Here is an 18,992-nt window from a genome sequence, read left to right as displayed (position 1 = left end):
ACGCAGCTGGAAGAAATTAAACTAATGTGGGCGGTGGTGAGCCAGCTCCACAACTGGAGTGTTGATTCTTTGGACCAAATGAAGCTTTTTTCTAAATCTTACATTGGCAGCAAAGCCATTTCAAGTGTGTGCCGGAGAGCACCGCTATTTATTGTAACGGGATACCTATTGTACAATACTCATAATATTTGTGTAGTAAAGTGGATGGTATACAATAGTTTGGAATCAGGACAGCTGTTGTCACTCTTATCTGCCATGTCAGCATTTATAGTCGTCAACAACAAAGTCTAGTTAAAAGGATCGAAGTCCAACACAACGTCCCTGCATTAAACAATTCAATAAATAAACTGAGGTTATAATGTTCCATCTGACATGAAATGAGAGGTTTTGAATCAACTTTTGATTATTTAAAATACTTTTTATACAGAGAAGTGTTTCGATTTGGGACAAAATATTAATAGCATATATCGTTAGTCTCGTTTTGATTTGTAATTTAAAGGTAAATGTCAAGGCTTTAATATTACCAAATGTTATATGAATTGACCTGTATTGACATCACATGCACTCAATTGTGTACATTTTCAGACTAAAAGGCATCATTTTGTGCAAAGTCCTTGTAAAAGCTGCCATTTGTATTGATAGAATTAAACAATTTCCAGTGTGAGGCACAAATAGGCATCCACATGTGTAAATGCACCCCATGCCTACCATCCTGCATTTGTGTGCAACTGTGTCAGTAGTCAAGTGCGTCTAAACAATTCATTGTGCTCAAGAGAGTGTGTAGGTGGGGCAGAGGTGGGGCAGAGGTGGGGGGGGGGGGTCTTGGCGACTCCACCCATCATTCACTCTCTGTTTGACAGCATTCCTTTGACTTATTTTAATGCTGTTAGCTATACAAAGAGCTTCCCAACCAGCATGAATTTAGCTGCTTTTGTTTCATACAAAACCTCCCTTAGATCAACCTTACATTTAACACGTATAGAACACGTGTCAGTCCTCTCAGCTAACTCGTGCAAAGACAGTAAATATAGGTTTTTCGACTGTTGCTTTAATACAAACGTAAAAAAGACATATCTTTCGACAGCTGATAACAACAAGGTAATAATGTATGCTTCACCGTTGATGTAGAGAACCAATCACATATCAGCCAGTATCAGTAGCCTAGGCTAATAAAGCTGCATCACTCCATTGCATGCCTCCTTACTTTTGCAGCGTCCACTCAGGTCAACAGCAAATCAGGTCCATGGATTTATCAACTACTACTGCATCTTAAATCTAGATGATCTGTGGCTTGTGGCAGCAGGGTGAATCCAATGCAGGGCGAAGAGGAGTTAGCTTTGTGATAGAGTATTTCAACAGAGGACTGGAATAACAGGAAGGATCTGTCATTGGGAAGGCACGTGCTAATGAGCTCACCTAGCCTCGACAAAAACAATATTGTACCTTGTGTAATGCATGTCAAACAGGGGACATACACAGAGCATTGCACTGACATACAACCTGCTTGTGCGTGAGAAAAGTCAACAAGGCCAAAGGAGTATCTTTCTTCGATTTCCTTTCTCCATCTTGTTTTACCTCCTTCTGCTGTTTAGGAATGGCACAGTGAGTGAGAGTATTTATTTTGTTCAGGTGAGACAATGCGATTGCATCTGTGGATGCAATAACCACTAATGCTGCTTTCATATAAACTGGAGACACACACTTGCAAAACCATGCCCATATCAGATCATACAGCACACAAGTCGTACATGTGTACATATGTTTATGTTAGCTTGACAGGCTAGCTAGAGCCAGCGTTGATTTGAGTGAGTGAGAGTGTATTCTGCATCTCTCCTCTCCATTCCCTTTCTCTCTCTCCTCTCCACCCATCCCCCCTTCTTGCCCCCCTCCCACACCCATCCCCTCTTCTTGCCCCCCTCCCACACCCAAACTCCACCCCACCCCCATCTCCATCCCCGCGGCTTCAGCCCCCCCCTCCCTTCGAGCCGTCCTCTTAGCCTATATACGGGTCGTCAAATCGTCTGTGCTACTCTCCCCACAATTCATCACACACGCACGTGAACACCCCTCTGCAGACCACTGGCTCATTTGAGGGAGCGAGCAGCGTACCATCAGCACCACAAACAACCACAGCAGACAATACTGCTACTTGCCTAGATGCAGGAGAGACCAGAGCTCTCTTTCTCAAGGCTCGTAGACACAGAATGCCAAGCTTTAAAAATCAGGCACGAGTCCCTTCCTCTTCTCGCCGCTGCTCCGATCAACTGGCAGGAGAAATGAGAGAGACAGAGATACAGAGGGAGAGAGGGAGCAGCAGTGGCGGCGGCGAGAGGACGAGAGGCAGCGGTGTCATGAGTTGGGGGGGGGGGGGGGTGCAGGAATGAGAGCAGGATGGAGGGGGGAAGGAGGGTTGGTGGGGATAATGGGAGATTGGGAATGCTGAACGTGCGGACTGGGGTGACCACAAGAGAAGTCAGCGGTCGCCTCAGCAGAGGGGGAGGGGGCTGCACTCATATTTGAACAGGGTTATGGGAAACAACTGACTTTTTGGAGATGTGAGTGAGGAGACTGGTTTAATATCACAACCATATGGATGAAATGTGTAGGCCTACATCCTAATACAACTCCCCAAGGTGAACAGCTCTGGTAAACATACTACAAACTGATTCTACACAGTAGCGTTACAGTGTTTTAGTTTGCATTTAGTTTTTATTTAGCTGACACTTTTATAAAGCGACTTACAATACGTGCAATAAACCATGAAGATATAAACTCAGGTATATTTCTAATAAATAAGCCAATCATTTTAAGATTGGTGCATTTCTTTCAAATAAGCTCAACATTTTACAACTTTTTTTTACACTTGAAGAGATAACTGTGCTAAGTGCGATATACATATTTGAAATGTTTACAATACTAATGTTTTCATTAGCTGCTGCCTCTTTCATTGATATGTAGTAGTTATGGACTTTAATACATGGTAAAGCAGCGTTCAGTTATTATGCTCCAAATATCTGGAACAAACTCCCAGAAACCTGCAGGTCCGCTGCAACTCTGACTACTTTTAAATCCAGGCTGAAGACTTTTCTTTTTGTCGCTGCTTTTAATTGAACTATTAATATCTTAGACTGCACTGTAACTTTTATCCATGTACTTTTTTTCTTTTAATGTTTAATTGACTGCCATGTATTTTTTTCTTTTAATGTTTATTTTATTAGCTTTTCTTTTTAATGACTGATTTTAAATGCCATTTTCTTAATCTCTTTCATTTTTTGTAAAGCACTTTGAATTGCCTTGTGTTGAAAAGTGCTATATAAATAAACTTGCCTTGCCTTGCCTTGCCTTGCCTTGCCTTGCCTTGCCTTGCCTTGCCTTGCCTTGCCTTGCCTTGCCTTGCCTTGCCTTGCCTTGCCTTGCCTTGCCTTGCCTTGCCTTGCCTTGCCTTGCCTTGCCTTGCCTTGCCTTGCCTTGCCTTGCCTTGCCTTGCCTTGCCTTGCCTTGCCTTGCCTTGCCTTGCCTTGCCTTGCCTTGCCTTGCCTTGCCTTGCCTTGCCTTGCCTTGCCTTGCCTTGCCTTGCCTTGCCTTGCCTTGCCTTGCCTTGCCTTTAATGTTTGCAATTTCTCCTCCTATTTTAAAATCTTTATTTCCATCATATAGTAAAACTCACCAATTAAACATGCGAGTTTGGTTGTAATTCATATGGTAAAAAAAGACAGATTGTTGTTCATGTGCACCAGCACAACCACACACTTCTCCATCTGTTTCTCCACCTGCTTGCTGTGCATTAATCACACCTACAACTACACATGCACATGGACGGTGCCTCGAACAACCTTTGGACATACGTCAACAGGACACACACTGACACACACTGACACACACTGACACACACTGACACACACTGACCTCTCACAATCGCAGGCCAAAACAGTCCCAGAGAATCCATCTAATTTATGCATAAACACTGCATAAATGAACATAAACCTTCCTATACAATGGCTGTGTTGCTGTTGTTTTATTCTGTGAGTGTGAAGGACATGAGGGAGTACTTATTCATGAACTGTGCCAACTGTAATATGCGGCAAATTATGTGTAAATGTAATATTCCAGTGAGTCCCACACTACTCTACAAGTGCATGAAAACAAAAACTTTACAATGCTATAAAACATATGGCCTGGGGAACACCTTCATGCTGTGTTTACTGCTAACAACACCAGGGGTTTACTAGTGTGCCATAGACCACTCAGTGATTAAAACGGCCATTATGGCCAGACCCCCACCCTCCACTGGTGTCTGGCTGACATATGGCGGTGGAGGTAATGCAGATCAACTCCCTCAAACAAGCCTCCCTGAATACAGATAGTCATTTGCGTTAGAGGGCCGGGAATAAATCCATTAAAAAGCCAGCGGATGAGAACCATTAAGGTGCTCTCTTTCAGGCCGGAAATTAACGGCTAAATCCAATGTGCTCAGGCTTTGGGAAATATGGGGATTGCGAAATTAATTACCAACAAAGAATATATTTTTCTGTATTTGTGTACTGTAAATATGTGATTGTATAAAGTAGTGGTGTGTACAGAAATGTAGGTACTTTTTCAATACCTTTGTTGAAATGGCTCTGTATTATTTCCTTACGTTAAGAATGTGTTAAATGTGTGGTTGGTCCACCTGTTTGGAGGTCACCTTTCTAAAAACGGGTAATAAGATAAATATAATATATCTACCAGCTTCATTTCACTCTGGGTCTATATTATCTGACCAAGAGGCCAGACAAGTTTTTGTCACCAAACTAATCATTTCAATATTATATAGTATTTTAAAATGCCTTGTCCTTTCATACAGAACGACCTAAAGAGTAAATCTCAGCGTTGGGGAGCCAATAAGCAAGCAGCATGTTTGCACGAAGATCTTTTTATGCTGGTGACTTGCTTCCCTATCGTCGAGGCATGCAGGAAAACTGAAGGAACTGAAAATTAGATTTGTACTTAAAAATTAATGTTTTAATGTGTTTTATCAAAATGGACTTTGAAAAATCTGATATTGAAAATAGTATTATTCAGGGAGCAGTTTTAAAGTCAAGGTATCGATAGTACCCATATCCAAAACTTTTGAACGATACCCATCCCTTATGACATTCAACTTAGTATTGGTTACGACGAAGTGTGAGAACACGTTTTTAGAGAGTACTTGTCCATGGACAAGTGAGTTTGGAAATGTACTTGTCCGAATACATTTTTCACTTGTCCAGAATGGACAAAAATTGGGGCCACTGAAATCTTCTTCTTCGTCATCGTATTTTACATTTTCCCACGGTTTTTACGACACCGCTAACGTAAGTGAGCGGTAAGATTTTACTGCATCACACATAGGGTTGGATATCGTTTGGATTTTAACGAGTTATTTTCGGTTCTCGATTCCGGTTCTTTGAGAGGGTAAAAATAAGTCAAACTGGGAGAAAAATATATTTATGAAAACATTAAGTCAAATCTGTATTCCTATTTACAAATCACTTCATACTGTTTAATTTCTTACAGTTATTGAATACAATTATATAAAAATAATATATGCATTGTTTAGTTAGTTCTAGTTTGAGAATGTACAATTGGCCCAGTCTCCTCTGATGTTACACTGCAACCTGCCTGTGAGACAGAGTCCAACCACACATGTCCAACACATAGGACATAACCTAATAATAATAATACATTATATTTATAGCCTATAGGCCTAGCGCTTTTCTACAACTCAAAGACGCTTGCACGCTTACACATGCTGCAGCTGCCCAGCTGCTCACTGTTTGTAAAAGTAAATAAATAGTATTTTCATTTCAATAATGTAGCTACTTTCTATACCCTGCTTCATAAACAATACTGACATCCCTGTGCTCCTCCGAGTCTGGGGGTGTGAGGACAGCGCGAGGACACAGACAGGGAGGCTGCTTCACTTCATAAAGGAGATGGCGTCAATATTAACAACATAGGAGCTAAAACGCTTAATAACCTTCATTACGTGTTAGAGAAAGAACATAAGAAAGTTTGACAAAGATGAGGCTGTTAAACGGGCAGCGGATCCACTGTGTGTAGAAAGAGAGAGAGAGAGAGAGAGAGAGAGAGAGACGCTGAGCTGCACCGTGCAGCGATCAGCTGATACGGAGCATATGAGAGAGCTGCAGTCCGCGGGGCTCGGCCTCGCCTCCTGTCCTCACAACTCTTATTAATCCCGGTACCGGACAATTGTTATTTGTTCCTACTCAGAACCGAGTTTTGCTTCCCAACCCTGCCACTGTGCTACACTTCCCGCCCCGCCCCCGTCTAACTGTACAGAAAGCGGTGAGATGCATTTCCTTAGGAATCGACAAGCAGAACCTAAACTAACATTTCTAAACGAACAATGGCGGACACGTATAATTTGCGAATGAGTTCTGCCTTTTGTAAACTGAATGTATCAATAATTTGTCAATAAACGTCACTTGTCCACCGGACAAGTCAATTGACAGATCTACTTGTCCGATATTGTAAATATTGTCCCGGACGGTGGGACGTGTACTTTTTCGCACACTGCGACGAGATGTTGGTATTTAGACAACACAAGTACAAAGTATGATGTGATATCTAATGTGCATATAAGTACTTGTAAAAACTGCATATACATGTATGCAGTAAATATTTAAATGCTGCAAAATAAGTTGTTATATGTTGACTATATGCAAATCATGGATAACAGGATTGGCACCATGCAGCACGCCCTTAGAAGAGTTGCACAGTTATCCCATTTAACTGTGCATGCCACATCCTTAGCACCATCTTCAAGGGTTGTTTTTCCCAGCAGGGAAGAATAAAGAACTTCACATATCTACTCTGGCTTTTGAGCAGCAAGCAGCTACAAGAGAAATATGCAGCATCAAAAAACTAAAATTCCTTTTAGATCTTTGCTTTATCGACAGTCAGGAGGAAAAAAGCCAAAGACACAAGCCTCTATTCCTGGATTACACAGAAAGCTCTGGCAGAGGGGATACTGGTTAGTGATGGAGGGTGGGGGGCTCGGATGAAGCCACAGCGCCTTTAATTACTGGTGCTATTGATCCTGTGGACATGAGATACTACCAGCCTATTCACTGTGGAGTCCCAAGACTTTTTCCTCTAACTGATCAGACAATATTAGCAAACACAGTGTGGACAGAATGGATGGTAGCTGGCTTTGTATCAACTCACTGCTTGTTATCAGCCTGGGATGTAGAGGGTTGACGTACAATAAAACCGATTAATATGAGGTTTGTTCCGTGGAGGATATGAAGTTATCAGCCTGGCTAACTTGGTCAAAAGCCACGTTGATCAGATTCAATTGAATGAACCAGGTGTAGGAAATGGAGAAGACAGTATAGCAGATGCAAAACATGACAAAGAAATGAATGATGGGTGTCATGGACTCACAAGGCACAGCGTGGCGGTAGAGGTTGTCTCGAATGGTCTGCTGCAGTTCGTGGTCAGCCGAGGATTTCTGGAAGCGCTGGCTCAGGTAATGCTTCAGGTCCTTGTTCAGCTTACTTCCTGTCATTGCAGACACAAACAGGTAAGCATGGGGCATCAAAACAACTTTGGATAGCAGAGATAATGAGGCTGTTATAATTCATGGTGGAGCGTCAAACGGCCACACAGTTTGGCTCCCCGAATAAGAAATATGCAAGTTGATCCTGCAACCACAGCAAAGCTAGATGCTGAGTGCATACAGTGTAGCTGTGAATTGTAAATGTGCCATTGTCACTCAGAGGGGCGGCTGGCTGCAGACTCTCTTTCTTCTCCAGGGCTAGCCAGAACCTTAGTCTGCTAACACTACGGCTAACACTGTGAACCAGCCCTCCTGCCGCTACGCCATCTGGACCTCAGACACACATTAGGCTACTGACGGGCAGCGCGGCTGGAAAGTGTCCGCGTGCATGTGTGTGTGTGTGTGTGTGTCCAATACAGTATCATGCGTGTGCAGCACAAACAGTATGACAACATTACAGAAAAAAGAGAGGAGATGTATGATGTCACAAATCAAGGAGGATTTACCTGTATGACAATGCCGTGATCTAAATTCTATAACAGCGCTGCCTGAGGCAACAACAAGCATCTTATCACTTTATCTTTTAGTGCATGTCCCATTATTTATTATCCAAATGATTTATCTCCCATCTTTGCACGGCTGCTCAGACCATTTTTAGTTGTCTTGGGCAAACAACCAGTCATAAAAGGCCCTGGATCCTGTTTCCATGGAAACTGTGTGTATGTGTGTGTGTCTGAATGTGCATGTGTATGTGTTTAATAAGATGATTTTTAGCATAGTACAGATGAGCATCCTGCAATGGTTGGCAGCATGATTACAGGTTCATGTGATACAAATACAATTCAATCACAACATGCTCCTCCCACAGATATGATATGACTGCTTTTTATTTCGTGTGACCCAAGAAGTTGTCTGTCATTCATATCAACATAAGTCACAAGAGAGGTTAGGAGGCAACAATGTACTTATGGTCACATTATACTTATAAGATTGTCAAAGTCTGGTTTACAAGCTTTCAGACTCAAAATGTAATTAAAACGTCAATACTTACAGTAACCTGAAACCCCGTCTTTACCATAGAGGTCTTTACACGTGTTATTGTAAAGAAACATGTACTGTTTGCGTTAAACAAATAGTATTTATCTTTTATTGATTGTATTTTATTGTTGTAAAGTAATTGTTTTTTTTATTTCTTGCGATGTTCTTTCTTATGACTAATACGATCTTTAGTGAATCCAGGCCGAAGCATAGAAACTTATTTCATTAATAAGAGACATTACATAACACCATAATTATTCTCATAATATGGCAGTTGGATTAAACGTCTGATAGGAAAAAAACGAGATAGTGGATAATGTGAGGCGTGTTTATGAAGCTAAATCAGGCCTCATGTGTGGTTGGATGATCACTGGTGGTCAAGCAACATCACCTCAAGGAGCAATTACATAAACTTTAATCCAGTTCTGTAAATTCTCTTCTCCTCTCACTCTGTATTTGCTTACTGTATCTTGACGAGCTCAATGTTGTTTGATGAAAATGAACGATAATCATTTTAAGGCCAAACACTGCGAGAGACCGGACCCTAGAGGAACTGCTGCGTGGAGGAATGAGAGGATGGTAATCACTTAGAGACGTGTCGATTCAGTAGATTGTGCTATCCGTCCAAATATCTTTGGCTCCTTTGCAGACACGAACAGCTGACATGGCATAACATGTTCATCACAGGTTTGAATGTGTTGTATTGAATAGCAGGATTATCTGACCAATCACAACCAATGTCCTATTCTGACATGGATCGTGATGGATCAATGCCTCACAATAAAACGGTGATTCATTTAGAAATAGTAGAATCTGTTTGGCCTGTGTGGCAGGTTGTCGATTATTTATACAATTCAGTTCAGGCGATTGCGTTTTTGCACACAAGTGGTGTTAATATGTTGAGATTATCCTGCAGAAAAAAACAGGCAAGTATCGTAAATGTTTGTTGGAAAAATGGATTGCTTTCAATCGAGGGACCCCCTGCAATGCTTCTGGGTCAGCCTACAAACATACGTCATGATAAACCACTCTTTATATTATAAAACTATCATATTCTGATTTCTTGACCCTTTGTTTTAAATGCATAATGATTAAAACAGTGTCCTCAATGCATTCAAAGGAGTTGAAGATACCCGACTGCTAGCTCTTCATTGGTCTGTGCTGAAGTGCTGACTGGGACCAAAGAATGCATGAGAGCTGAGGTTCAATCAAACTCATTTTGCTTCTACCTAACATGATATATTGTTTCTTCTGGTCTGAGGTCAAATACATTTCTCACCACATGTATTATTCTCCTTCCTGTCCACTTCTTAAAACAACAGCAGAGTACTTTAAAACCACTCTTATTAAGTGCATCTGCAGTGTGTGGATTTCAGTATTTTGGTTGGCTCTGAATGTGGTCTAGGTTGGGCCAACTGTAGTTCAAGAACAGTCGGCGGTGTTATCTTAGAGATCAATATCCTGTGGGTGCATTACCAGCAATCTGTCACCCATCTCATGTGAGAGAAGATCGAGAAGGTCATGACTCAACTGCATTCAAGCCTTTAAGGCAGAAGTCAGCTCCTTCAAACCAGTGTCACATATGTTAACAACATAAGCTCATTAACTGCTACTTTGGGGTCTTTTTAGGTATATATGACAAAGCATGCTGGCTCTGATGGCAAACAAACAACACTGTACTGGTTATGAAGACTTAGTTATGTACTTACTTGATCAGACCAATTTAAAGACCAATATAGACCTGAGATGTTAAGACACGCAGTACATTGATCTTATTATAGCTGGTATTGATTGGGTCATAACGATTGTGTGGGCTCATCAAGTTACAATGTATTCCCTTTATTTGATATCAACAATATTCAAATAGTACATTTTTAGATGCCAAACCCACAACCACTATTGTCCTTGAATATATTAATTAATATTGACCAGTCGGCCACATATAGCAGTGATATACTGTTACCAGAACATTTGGCCCAGTGGCCACCCACCAAACCCCTCCGCAAACACATAATTAGAAAAGACGTATCCTTCAAACAAAGTCCACCTGGTATAGATTTTCCATAAGCCCCCTAAAACAGAGCAAGATTTTGAGAAGGAGACACGCAACCCATGGCAGAAGGGAAGTGGGGGAGGAAGGGTTTGTGCGATGAAGCTAAGGGAGAGGGAGGCAGAGTGTGTCCAACATAAAGGCAACATCAGAATAAGCCACACAATGCATCAAAAGAGTTTTAGACACAGCTGAAATAAGAAAAACTTTCCAGGCATCCTAAGTGCCCCTAATGCGTCCCTCAGTTCTGATCAGCCAGCCAATGCCCTGCTCAGATATGCACAGCCAGACATGGCACCAGCCAAAACCTCAGCTAGCGGTTGACATCTGTATTCACAGCATGGGAAAAACCAAACTACAATGAAACTCGATCCTCCTGCTCGTAGTGGGAAAGTAAATGTTTGACCGATTTCTGCTGATTCGGAAATGGCAGGAGTCACGGAATAGTACGGGCCCTTCACGCTCCAGACCAGCGGTGTCATTACAGAGTGGAGAGCCCCAGTAACGTGCTTGATATTCAAAACCTACAGCTACTTTAATACTACATAGATACAACTGCTGTTCCTGAAATTAATCTTACTTGTGTGTAGCGTAGAAAAATAGCTGAGGTTGTCAATTCAAGACTTGGGGTTCAGGCCAAAATCCAAACTTACTTACACTTCATTAGTTTCACTGGAAGAACCCAGGAAATGGACGTTTTGCATGCTAGATGTGTGTGTGTAATTCCAGAAAAACGTTCACAAGTTAAAGAGGATATGCATTTCCCTCAAATTGTTGTTTATAGAAGCTGTCCTTTATATTGTGCTTAGATGTATGTCAGAGATTTCAATCAAATATAGGGAGTTCTTAGCCAGGCTAATGCCATGGCTCGAGGGATGACATTGCCTGTCAGTCCAATCCATCTGTTTATCCCTTTGGGTCCAGACGGAAATGTTTAAACAATTATTGGATGGATTGCCATGTGATTTGGTAGAAATGTCATTATGAGGTTGACATTTTTATTTTAGTCAGGTGACTCAACAACTACTTCTTCTGGAAATCTGGTAGAAGCTTTGTCTTGTTTAGCTTGATTTAAGAACTGGAATCTTATTACAGGTAGCATTGGTTAGTATTAGAATCAGGGCATGCCCTGTAGTAAATAGCCTCCCTTGAAAAGGAATTTATTCAGAGGCATGTAAGAAATGGTCTAACTTCAGTCAGCTCTCTGGGCAATGGTATACACACTGCCCCTCTGAACACAAAGCACCAGTCTAAGTGACAAAGCAGAAAGCACAGTCATATGTCAGGGTGCCAGCCTGCTTTATACTTAGCCAAGTCAGATTTGGCAGCGCCACCATGTTTGGCTGGGCACTGAGTGTTGTATCGATGTAGAATACACAAACAGTCTGGCATACAAGGTAACAAAGGACTTTGTGTTATTTCCTCTTTTCAATTGTCTTTTTAACATCAAGGGACATATTGCCAGGCAGAGGCTATGATTAGAATAAAGTCTTATATCAGTGGGCTCTTTATTGCTAAATTTAGCATCTCCAAAATGGGACGTAGTAAAGAAGTGGACAACTGGAGCTGTGCCATTCAAACATGACCTACTATGAGTTAAATGTAACTGTGAGACATACACAGGCTGTCCAAGGCATGTCTTAAGTAATCAACTATTAAGCGAGCAGTCCCTCCATGGCTCTAGTTAATCAGATAATCAGGGCTAATCACCATTTAATTGATTTGACCATCAGCTATCTACAGTTAACATGTTCATAAGCACTGATCAGAGCTTAACCATATGTCATAATGATTAGGGATATAGAGAAGACAGAGAGCTTAATCTGACTCTTGATCAGTAATTGGGGATCTTCATTTCTATCCAGCTTGTTAAGAGCGGGTCCAGGTGATGGTAGGGGACTAAACCACCATAACTGGTAAAGTTTATGTATGATGTATGACACTTCAGCAAATGAAATAGTCAAAAATCCCTATGGCAAGGAAAGTATTTATTACAAGCAAAGGCAGTTGGTGAAACAGCTTAACAATCAAAAAGTATTTAAAAAAGGAGTCTATAAGTCCCAAACTGCAGAGATAAGGAGACCATTATATCAGATTCACTGAGGGTGTGTGTGTGTGTGTGTGTGTGTGTGTGTGTGTGTGTGTGTGTGTGTGTGTGTGTGTGTGTGTGGTGTGTGTGTGTATGTGTGTGTAGTCTATGTGTGTGTGTATGTGTGTGTGTATGTGTATGTGTATGTGTATGTGTATGTGTATGTGTATGTGTGTGTGTGTGTGTGTGTGTGTGTGTGTGTGTGTTCAACACCACCCCCTATGCTCCTCTGTTGGATGTGGCTTGCATCACGCAGCAATAGCCGGGCTCTGTATCCATAGCAACAGCTGCCAGATGAGTGCAGACTGTGGGGAAGATGGTGATGGTCGTCATAGTCTGCTGCCCCCATCTGGGCTAACAGGATATTACAAAAACAGAAGGAGAGGTCTTCCTAACAGAAATAGATAATGGGCCACACTGGTGGATGTAGCAGAGTTTTCAGATTAAATATGCATGTCAATGTTGGAGTTTTGTCCTATCCCCTTGTGACAGGAATAAGCATGATTGTATGAGGTGGTGAAGCTTCAAACAGAGGGGGGTGTGTCCCTTAATAGCAAATGAAAACATGAACCTAACCCCCTCCTGATCATATCAGGACCTACATTTGAGCTTTTTTGGTGAGATTGTAAGAGAAAAGGCTTCAGAAATCATAACCCAGACAAAGAGAGAATAACAGCATCAAGATTGTATTGTCTTTTCCTGAGCTGATTGAATATCTGTGAGCCTTAAATTAGGCACATGACCAATGGCTTTCATTGTGAAGCAACCAACAATCATTTTTATACCTGACATCTGTTTTCTGGAGATAAAGAAACACCGGACCCAAGATGGCCCGGGGTAAACCTCTGAACGCAGTCAATCCTGTCTATATGTGTGTGTGTCCTGGAGCCTGTTTACTATGTCCGAGATTGCTTTCATTGATCCTAGTTCTCCACAAAGGGAAAGTAAATCCTCAGAGGATTCATATCTGCACGTAGAGCAGGAAAAAGGGCTTCAGTGAAGGCGTCAATCTCCCTGCAGCGATCCGACAGTGGATTGAGAGGAGCACAAGTGTGTGCGCACTAGATTTGATGTTTCACATTAATCTCCCTTTGATTGTGGTAATTTGTGAAGTCTATTATTCGCACAAAATGAAAGACCATCTAATTTAGCAAACATCCTCTGGCCAAGGACCCCCACACTATCAATAATTCACAAACACTAATACAGTGCCCATATTATGATGTGTGTGTGCTGAACAGAATACTATAATTTCTCTATGTTATTAATATTCCTGTGATGATGTCTCCTGTGAGCCTCTACAATTGAAGCTGCGTCCCGAGAGGCCCCCATCATCCTCTGACACACAGGATGGTTTCACATTTACTGTCGAGGAGTATTGCACTAGATGAGATTGCCAACACTTATATTTAAAGTCCAGGAATATGATGTATAAAAAGTACAAACCGACCACTATGAAGTCATTTAGATCCACTTACAACATCCGCAACAAACATGAAAGTGGATTAGGATTAACACAAACCACAGAGTAAGAGGTTTACGCTCACCAAGGCTGAGATTTGCTCTGCTAATGACGTGATTATTGACGGACTGATGCATAAGCCAGTTAGCCGTGAGTGATGGAGGGAATTACCTCTCCATCATGGCCAAGTCACATTGAGGCGCAATTCATGACCAATGGGAGTATACGTCTCCTGTGCCAGGTCAGCTGATTTGCTCCCCCCTACTAAGAGAGCCGATCAGCACTTTGAAAAAGAAAAAGACAGTGAGTGTGAGAGAATACAAGAGGGACAGAAGGAGAATAGGAATGATCACAGAACAGTGGAGATGATGATAAGTCAGGTGAAGCTGGAAAATGAATGATGACGTTTTAAAAGGTTGACCAAAAACAATATGATTTTGGTCATTGAACAATGTGATAGCGAAGGCTTAAGTGTGTGTGTGTGTGTGTGTGTGTGTGTGTGTGTGTGTGTGTGTGTGTGTGTGTGTGTGTGTGTGTGTACAGTAGAGACATCTCCACACTGATAAGGGGATCCTGCAAGATTGGACCTTCACACACTACAGCTGTCGTTTAGCAGATTGCTCTTCATATTGAAACACAAGCAAATAGGCGTGCGTCAGCAAAAGGAAAAAAGCCAGTCATTTGAAGTCCATAAATAAAAGCAGCAAGGCCGTGTTCCTCTATGCATTTGATTAAAGCAATAAATCCATGATACAAATATAGGAATTCTCTGCTTACATATTTTAGATTGTATATAAGCAGCATGGAGGGCATACAGTCTTCCTTGACATGTGATCATCTAGAACAGTCCGTCTGTTACAATATTAACCATTATAATATTGCTAAAGATTGTCAGCTATTTCTGCTGCAGTAAAAATCATGCAAACATATAAAACACACTCATGAAAGGGAATTAATACCCATTATGCAACAGAAAATGCCTAAACATACTGTTGTTGTCTCAAATGGCTATTTCATCGATTCATCTTGCATTCAATCCGGGGACTTACTGTAGGACAAATAAAAAGTCAAAACTAAAGCAGCAGAGACTTTAGTGATATGTTGCTATGACTTCGGCTCTAAAAATGCTGGATCTTACATTTCCCACAATGCAACTAAATGGCTGTTATAAGTTAATAACCAAGGCAACCTCAATGACCTCATCAGGTTTAGAAAGCTCCTCTGGAGACACAGAAGACAATATGTTCCCAGGCTGAGTAAAACTCATTGTGACAAGCAACCTGATCTCAATCATGTGTAATGTTGATCAAATCCTACTTATTCCACAGACGATGTAGGTCTATCAATCTAAACGTCATCTCCTAATTAAAAAAAAGAAGTTCTATAATATAAAGCAGACGAAAGAACATGACTGCCGACAGAAACTATCCTAAAGCAGTAAAACAAAGCACTCAAATAACAGGCTACAATTTACTACCCCAACTATGAATGACAGTATAGACGTATGCCCAAGCTGAACATTTCCAAGTTTATTAGACCTTTGTATTTGTGGGATATATTACCATAATATCTAATGGCCCCTCTCCACCCTCACCAGTCCCATTTCACGGCAGGATAATTTGGCGACTGCTGGGCTGCAATCAGAGGCAGGGTGCTAAGTCACCCCAGGCCCACAGTGGGTGACACCGCGCTGACAGACCAACCACTGGTCGAGGGGAGGGGCGAGGGACAGACAGAGAAATAACATAAACAACAGGAGAGGAGGAAGTTTAAACAAAAAAGGGGTGATTACAAATATGGAGGGTCATAAAGGATTAATGGAAGAGAGGGGAGACATCGGAGCTTCGGGAGGTTTCTTGTATTGGAGACAGAGGCATGTCCCTCCTGTCTGAGGTGCACGAGCAGCTGTTGGGACGCCGTGTCTTCATCACAGATTTCCTGGATATTAATTGGCCACATGGGGAAGATATGGTTAATCTCTATGATTAACCAGGGCAAGCTCATTAACTCTGCCACTAGGGGGCACATATCACTCACGATCATTGAGTGTGAGGGACAGCATGCACTCTGTAAGTGTGTGTATGCTTCTTGTAATGACTGGGAGACTTTCCTGATGCTGGTGTGTGAGACCTGTAGTTGTAGGTGTGTTACTGTAACTTAATCAGTCTTGCTTGAAGTGATCAAAGTGGAGCAAGAGGTCATTTGTTGAACGATAATCATAGTCATGTTCCAGCCCTGGGTTAAAAGAGATCACTCAATACACGTGTTGATTATTATTATTATTTTTCCAACTGAGATATTAATGATTTTTCTACAACATTTCAGGAAAGGGAATAAAGGAAACTATTTCCCAGATCCAAAAATATTTTTATTCAAATTGAGACATCTATTCCCCAAATATTCAATTTGAAATACAAACAATAAAAAAAGTAAATCCTCACATTTGAGAGGCTGAATCCACTGACTGCCTTTCTGAATAGGGTTCGGGTAATAGTATTATTTATTACTAGTAATTATTATTTTTGTATTGTGGCATAAAAATGGCATATAACACACCTAAAATATAATGATATGATAAATGATGTTTACATTAGAGCAAAATAAAAAATAAAAATCCAATTCAACAAGGTATCTTTAAAAAGGTACGTCTAACAGGAATTGTTTCTATTGTCAGGTTAGGTTTTCCAGCTTTCAGTGCATTATCGCCGATGATCTCAGCCATGAGCTGACTTTTTCTATTCACATATTTTCCACCAGTTCTGCTGTCCTCTGATTTGTGTCCCAAAGCCTGCAGTCTCCCTCTCTTTGTCTCTTCCTCATCCTTTTCCTTCTCTCCCTCTATGTAATTCCTTCCTTCGCCCTCCTTCCATACTTATTTCCTCCCCTCATCCACACCCCTTGAGCTGCTGTCATTATTCTTCCATCAGTCCGTCTGTCTGTCCGTCTCCCTGATGCCTGGAGAGGGCATGACTGACCCACTTTCCTGCCTCCCTCACCCGGTCACACTACTGACTCAAGTCACGCTCAAGATGCTGTGTGAGCGCACAACTGCAGACGTAAAGCCTGGCTAATGCGGATGAATACATTTGGCAACACATGCATACAAAAGGGACACTCAAACGAATCCACATCTGCTCTATGATCTAATTTTAGAAACAGGATGAGAAAACACAAACGTGCACACTAACACTGGAAACAGGCATACAGTAAAATAGAGGGCAGGAAAGGTGTATTTATTCCAGACAAAATGTGATGAACAAGTATTATTTCCAAATTGTCCATCACCAGTTTTGTTGGTTAAATATAAAATCAGACAACTCTTTTCTCACCTAATACTTTAAAACCATCAGCAGCGACATTTACACACCAGGTGTTCAGCACCTAACAGAGTTAAACTAAAACAAAATCAGATCTTTAATTCTGAATCATCCCCAAGTACACACACATGCATTCAAAGCTGTGTGTGGTTCAGGGTTGTGGGCTAATGGGGCAGCAGTCACTGCTGGTTACGTCTACACTCGTTTCTGGGTCAGCATCAGGCAACGCTCATCTAGCGCTGTGTCCCTTAACAGCTGACTCCAGGCCAGACATGGAGGCATGCACAAAAACACACATCTATACAAACAGAGGAATATAGATGTAATGTTCATTTACCACCAGCAGGGGCAGAAAAGTATAGCAGATGGTCTTGTTATTAACAAGAACAACACTCAAAGTAACAAACCCCCCCAAGTGAAAATATGCCAACAAAGAACTATTAGGAATTGCTCCTAGATAAAGCTCCCACCACAAAGGGATGCCCTTGACCTGTAAATAGGTTGCATGCACAAGCCAATCTCTTCACACACACTTGGAGATTGTTGAAACCCCTACAGTGGTTACATGAAGAGGATTTCATGTCAATTACTCCCAAACTTCCTCCTGTCTTTGCATGTATGCCTAGCGAGTGCATATAGGCTGTATGCGTATTGTGCTATGAGCTGTGTGTATGGGTTCACAGCCTGTGAACAAAAGCACACGCTATTTTAGATATGAGCCGTAGTTATGTGCGGTGTCCTAGCACGATGAGCAAGAAGAAGCGCAGTGAACCATGAGGAGAGCTTTGTGTGTGTTGAGAAGCGATGATTGTGTGTAACTGGGTTGCTCAGTGAACACACCCATGTGCACATACAACAGAATGTGCAGAGTCTGCTCACACAGGCACAGCACAGACACATGCCTCAGACACACTGTGGCCAGCGTATTAGGACGGAGGCTCAGGCTGGAGCGGGCCCAGGTCCGAGGACTATGGGCCGCCAGTTCACAGCCTCAATCCAGCGCAGAGGTTTACTTCCAAACTGACGGACAGACACAGCCCTCCCTCTCTGCTCCTAGACAGTCACAGAATAGGAAAAGAAAAACGCTGTGAAATAAAAAATCATGACATAATTCAACTTCAAAATGCGAAATTCCTGTTTGTATTTTCGGACAGTGTCTCCAGTGAATAGGCATAGATACAAATGAAACAAATCAGACCCTATGGGATCAATGATGAGCAAAATAAAGACATTTATTTTGTATAAGTGTGAAAGAGCTTTTTGTATTGACACTTCTTACTAGGCATTAGAGAAGAAGAATGACACAAGCCATCATATCTGTAAACATACTACTACAGCTAGAAGCCAGTCACGTTAGCTTAGCATAAACATTATTGCTAGTATCAAACTGTTGTTTAAAGTACACAGTCTGACCGTGAACATGAAAGTGTAAAATCTTTTTTACACAGATTTTAAATATGGCAAGATTACTTATTTGCCAGTGGGGTTAATAC

The 18,992-nt window shown here is 41.6% G+C and overlaps 1 protein-coding gene across 10 annotated transcripts in view; it reads right to left on the bottom strand.

The window, feature by feature from the left end:
• magi1b (membrane associated guanylate kinase, WW and PDZ domain containing 1b) overlaps nt 1–18,992 on the bottom strand; it is a 143,313-nt gene that overhangs the window by 68,839 nt on the left and 55,482 nt on the right. For all 10 annotated transcript variants that reach the window (XR_004567338.1, XR_004567334.1, XR_004567335.1 and 7 more), the window contains exon 2: nt 7,429–7,545. Coding sequence is in view for 1 of the 10 variants with exons in the window: in XM_034199211.1 (XP_034055102.1) it covers nt 7,429–7,545 (117 nt within the window). In the remaining 9 variants the exon portion in view is untranslated. The remainder of the gene's footprint in view (nt 1–7,428; nt 7,546–18,992) is intronic.

Source organism: Gymnodraco acuticeps, unplaced genomic scaffold (assembly GCF_902827175.1).
Source record: "Gymnodraco acuticeps unplaced genomic scaffold, fGymAcu1.1, whole genome shotgun sequence".
In the NCBI taxonomy this organism is placed as follows: domain Eukaryota; kingdom Metazoa; phylum Chordata; class Actinopteri; order Perciformes; family Bathydraconidae; genus Gymnodraco; species Gymnodraco acuticeps.
The sequence above is the reverse complement of the archived record's forward strand: the minus strand, read 5'-3'. Positions and strand labels throughout refer to the sequence as shown.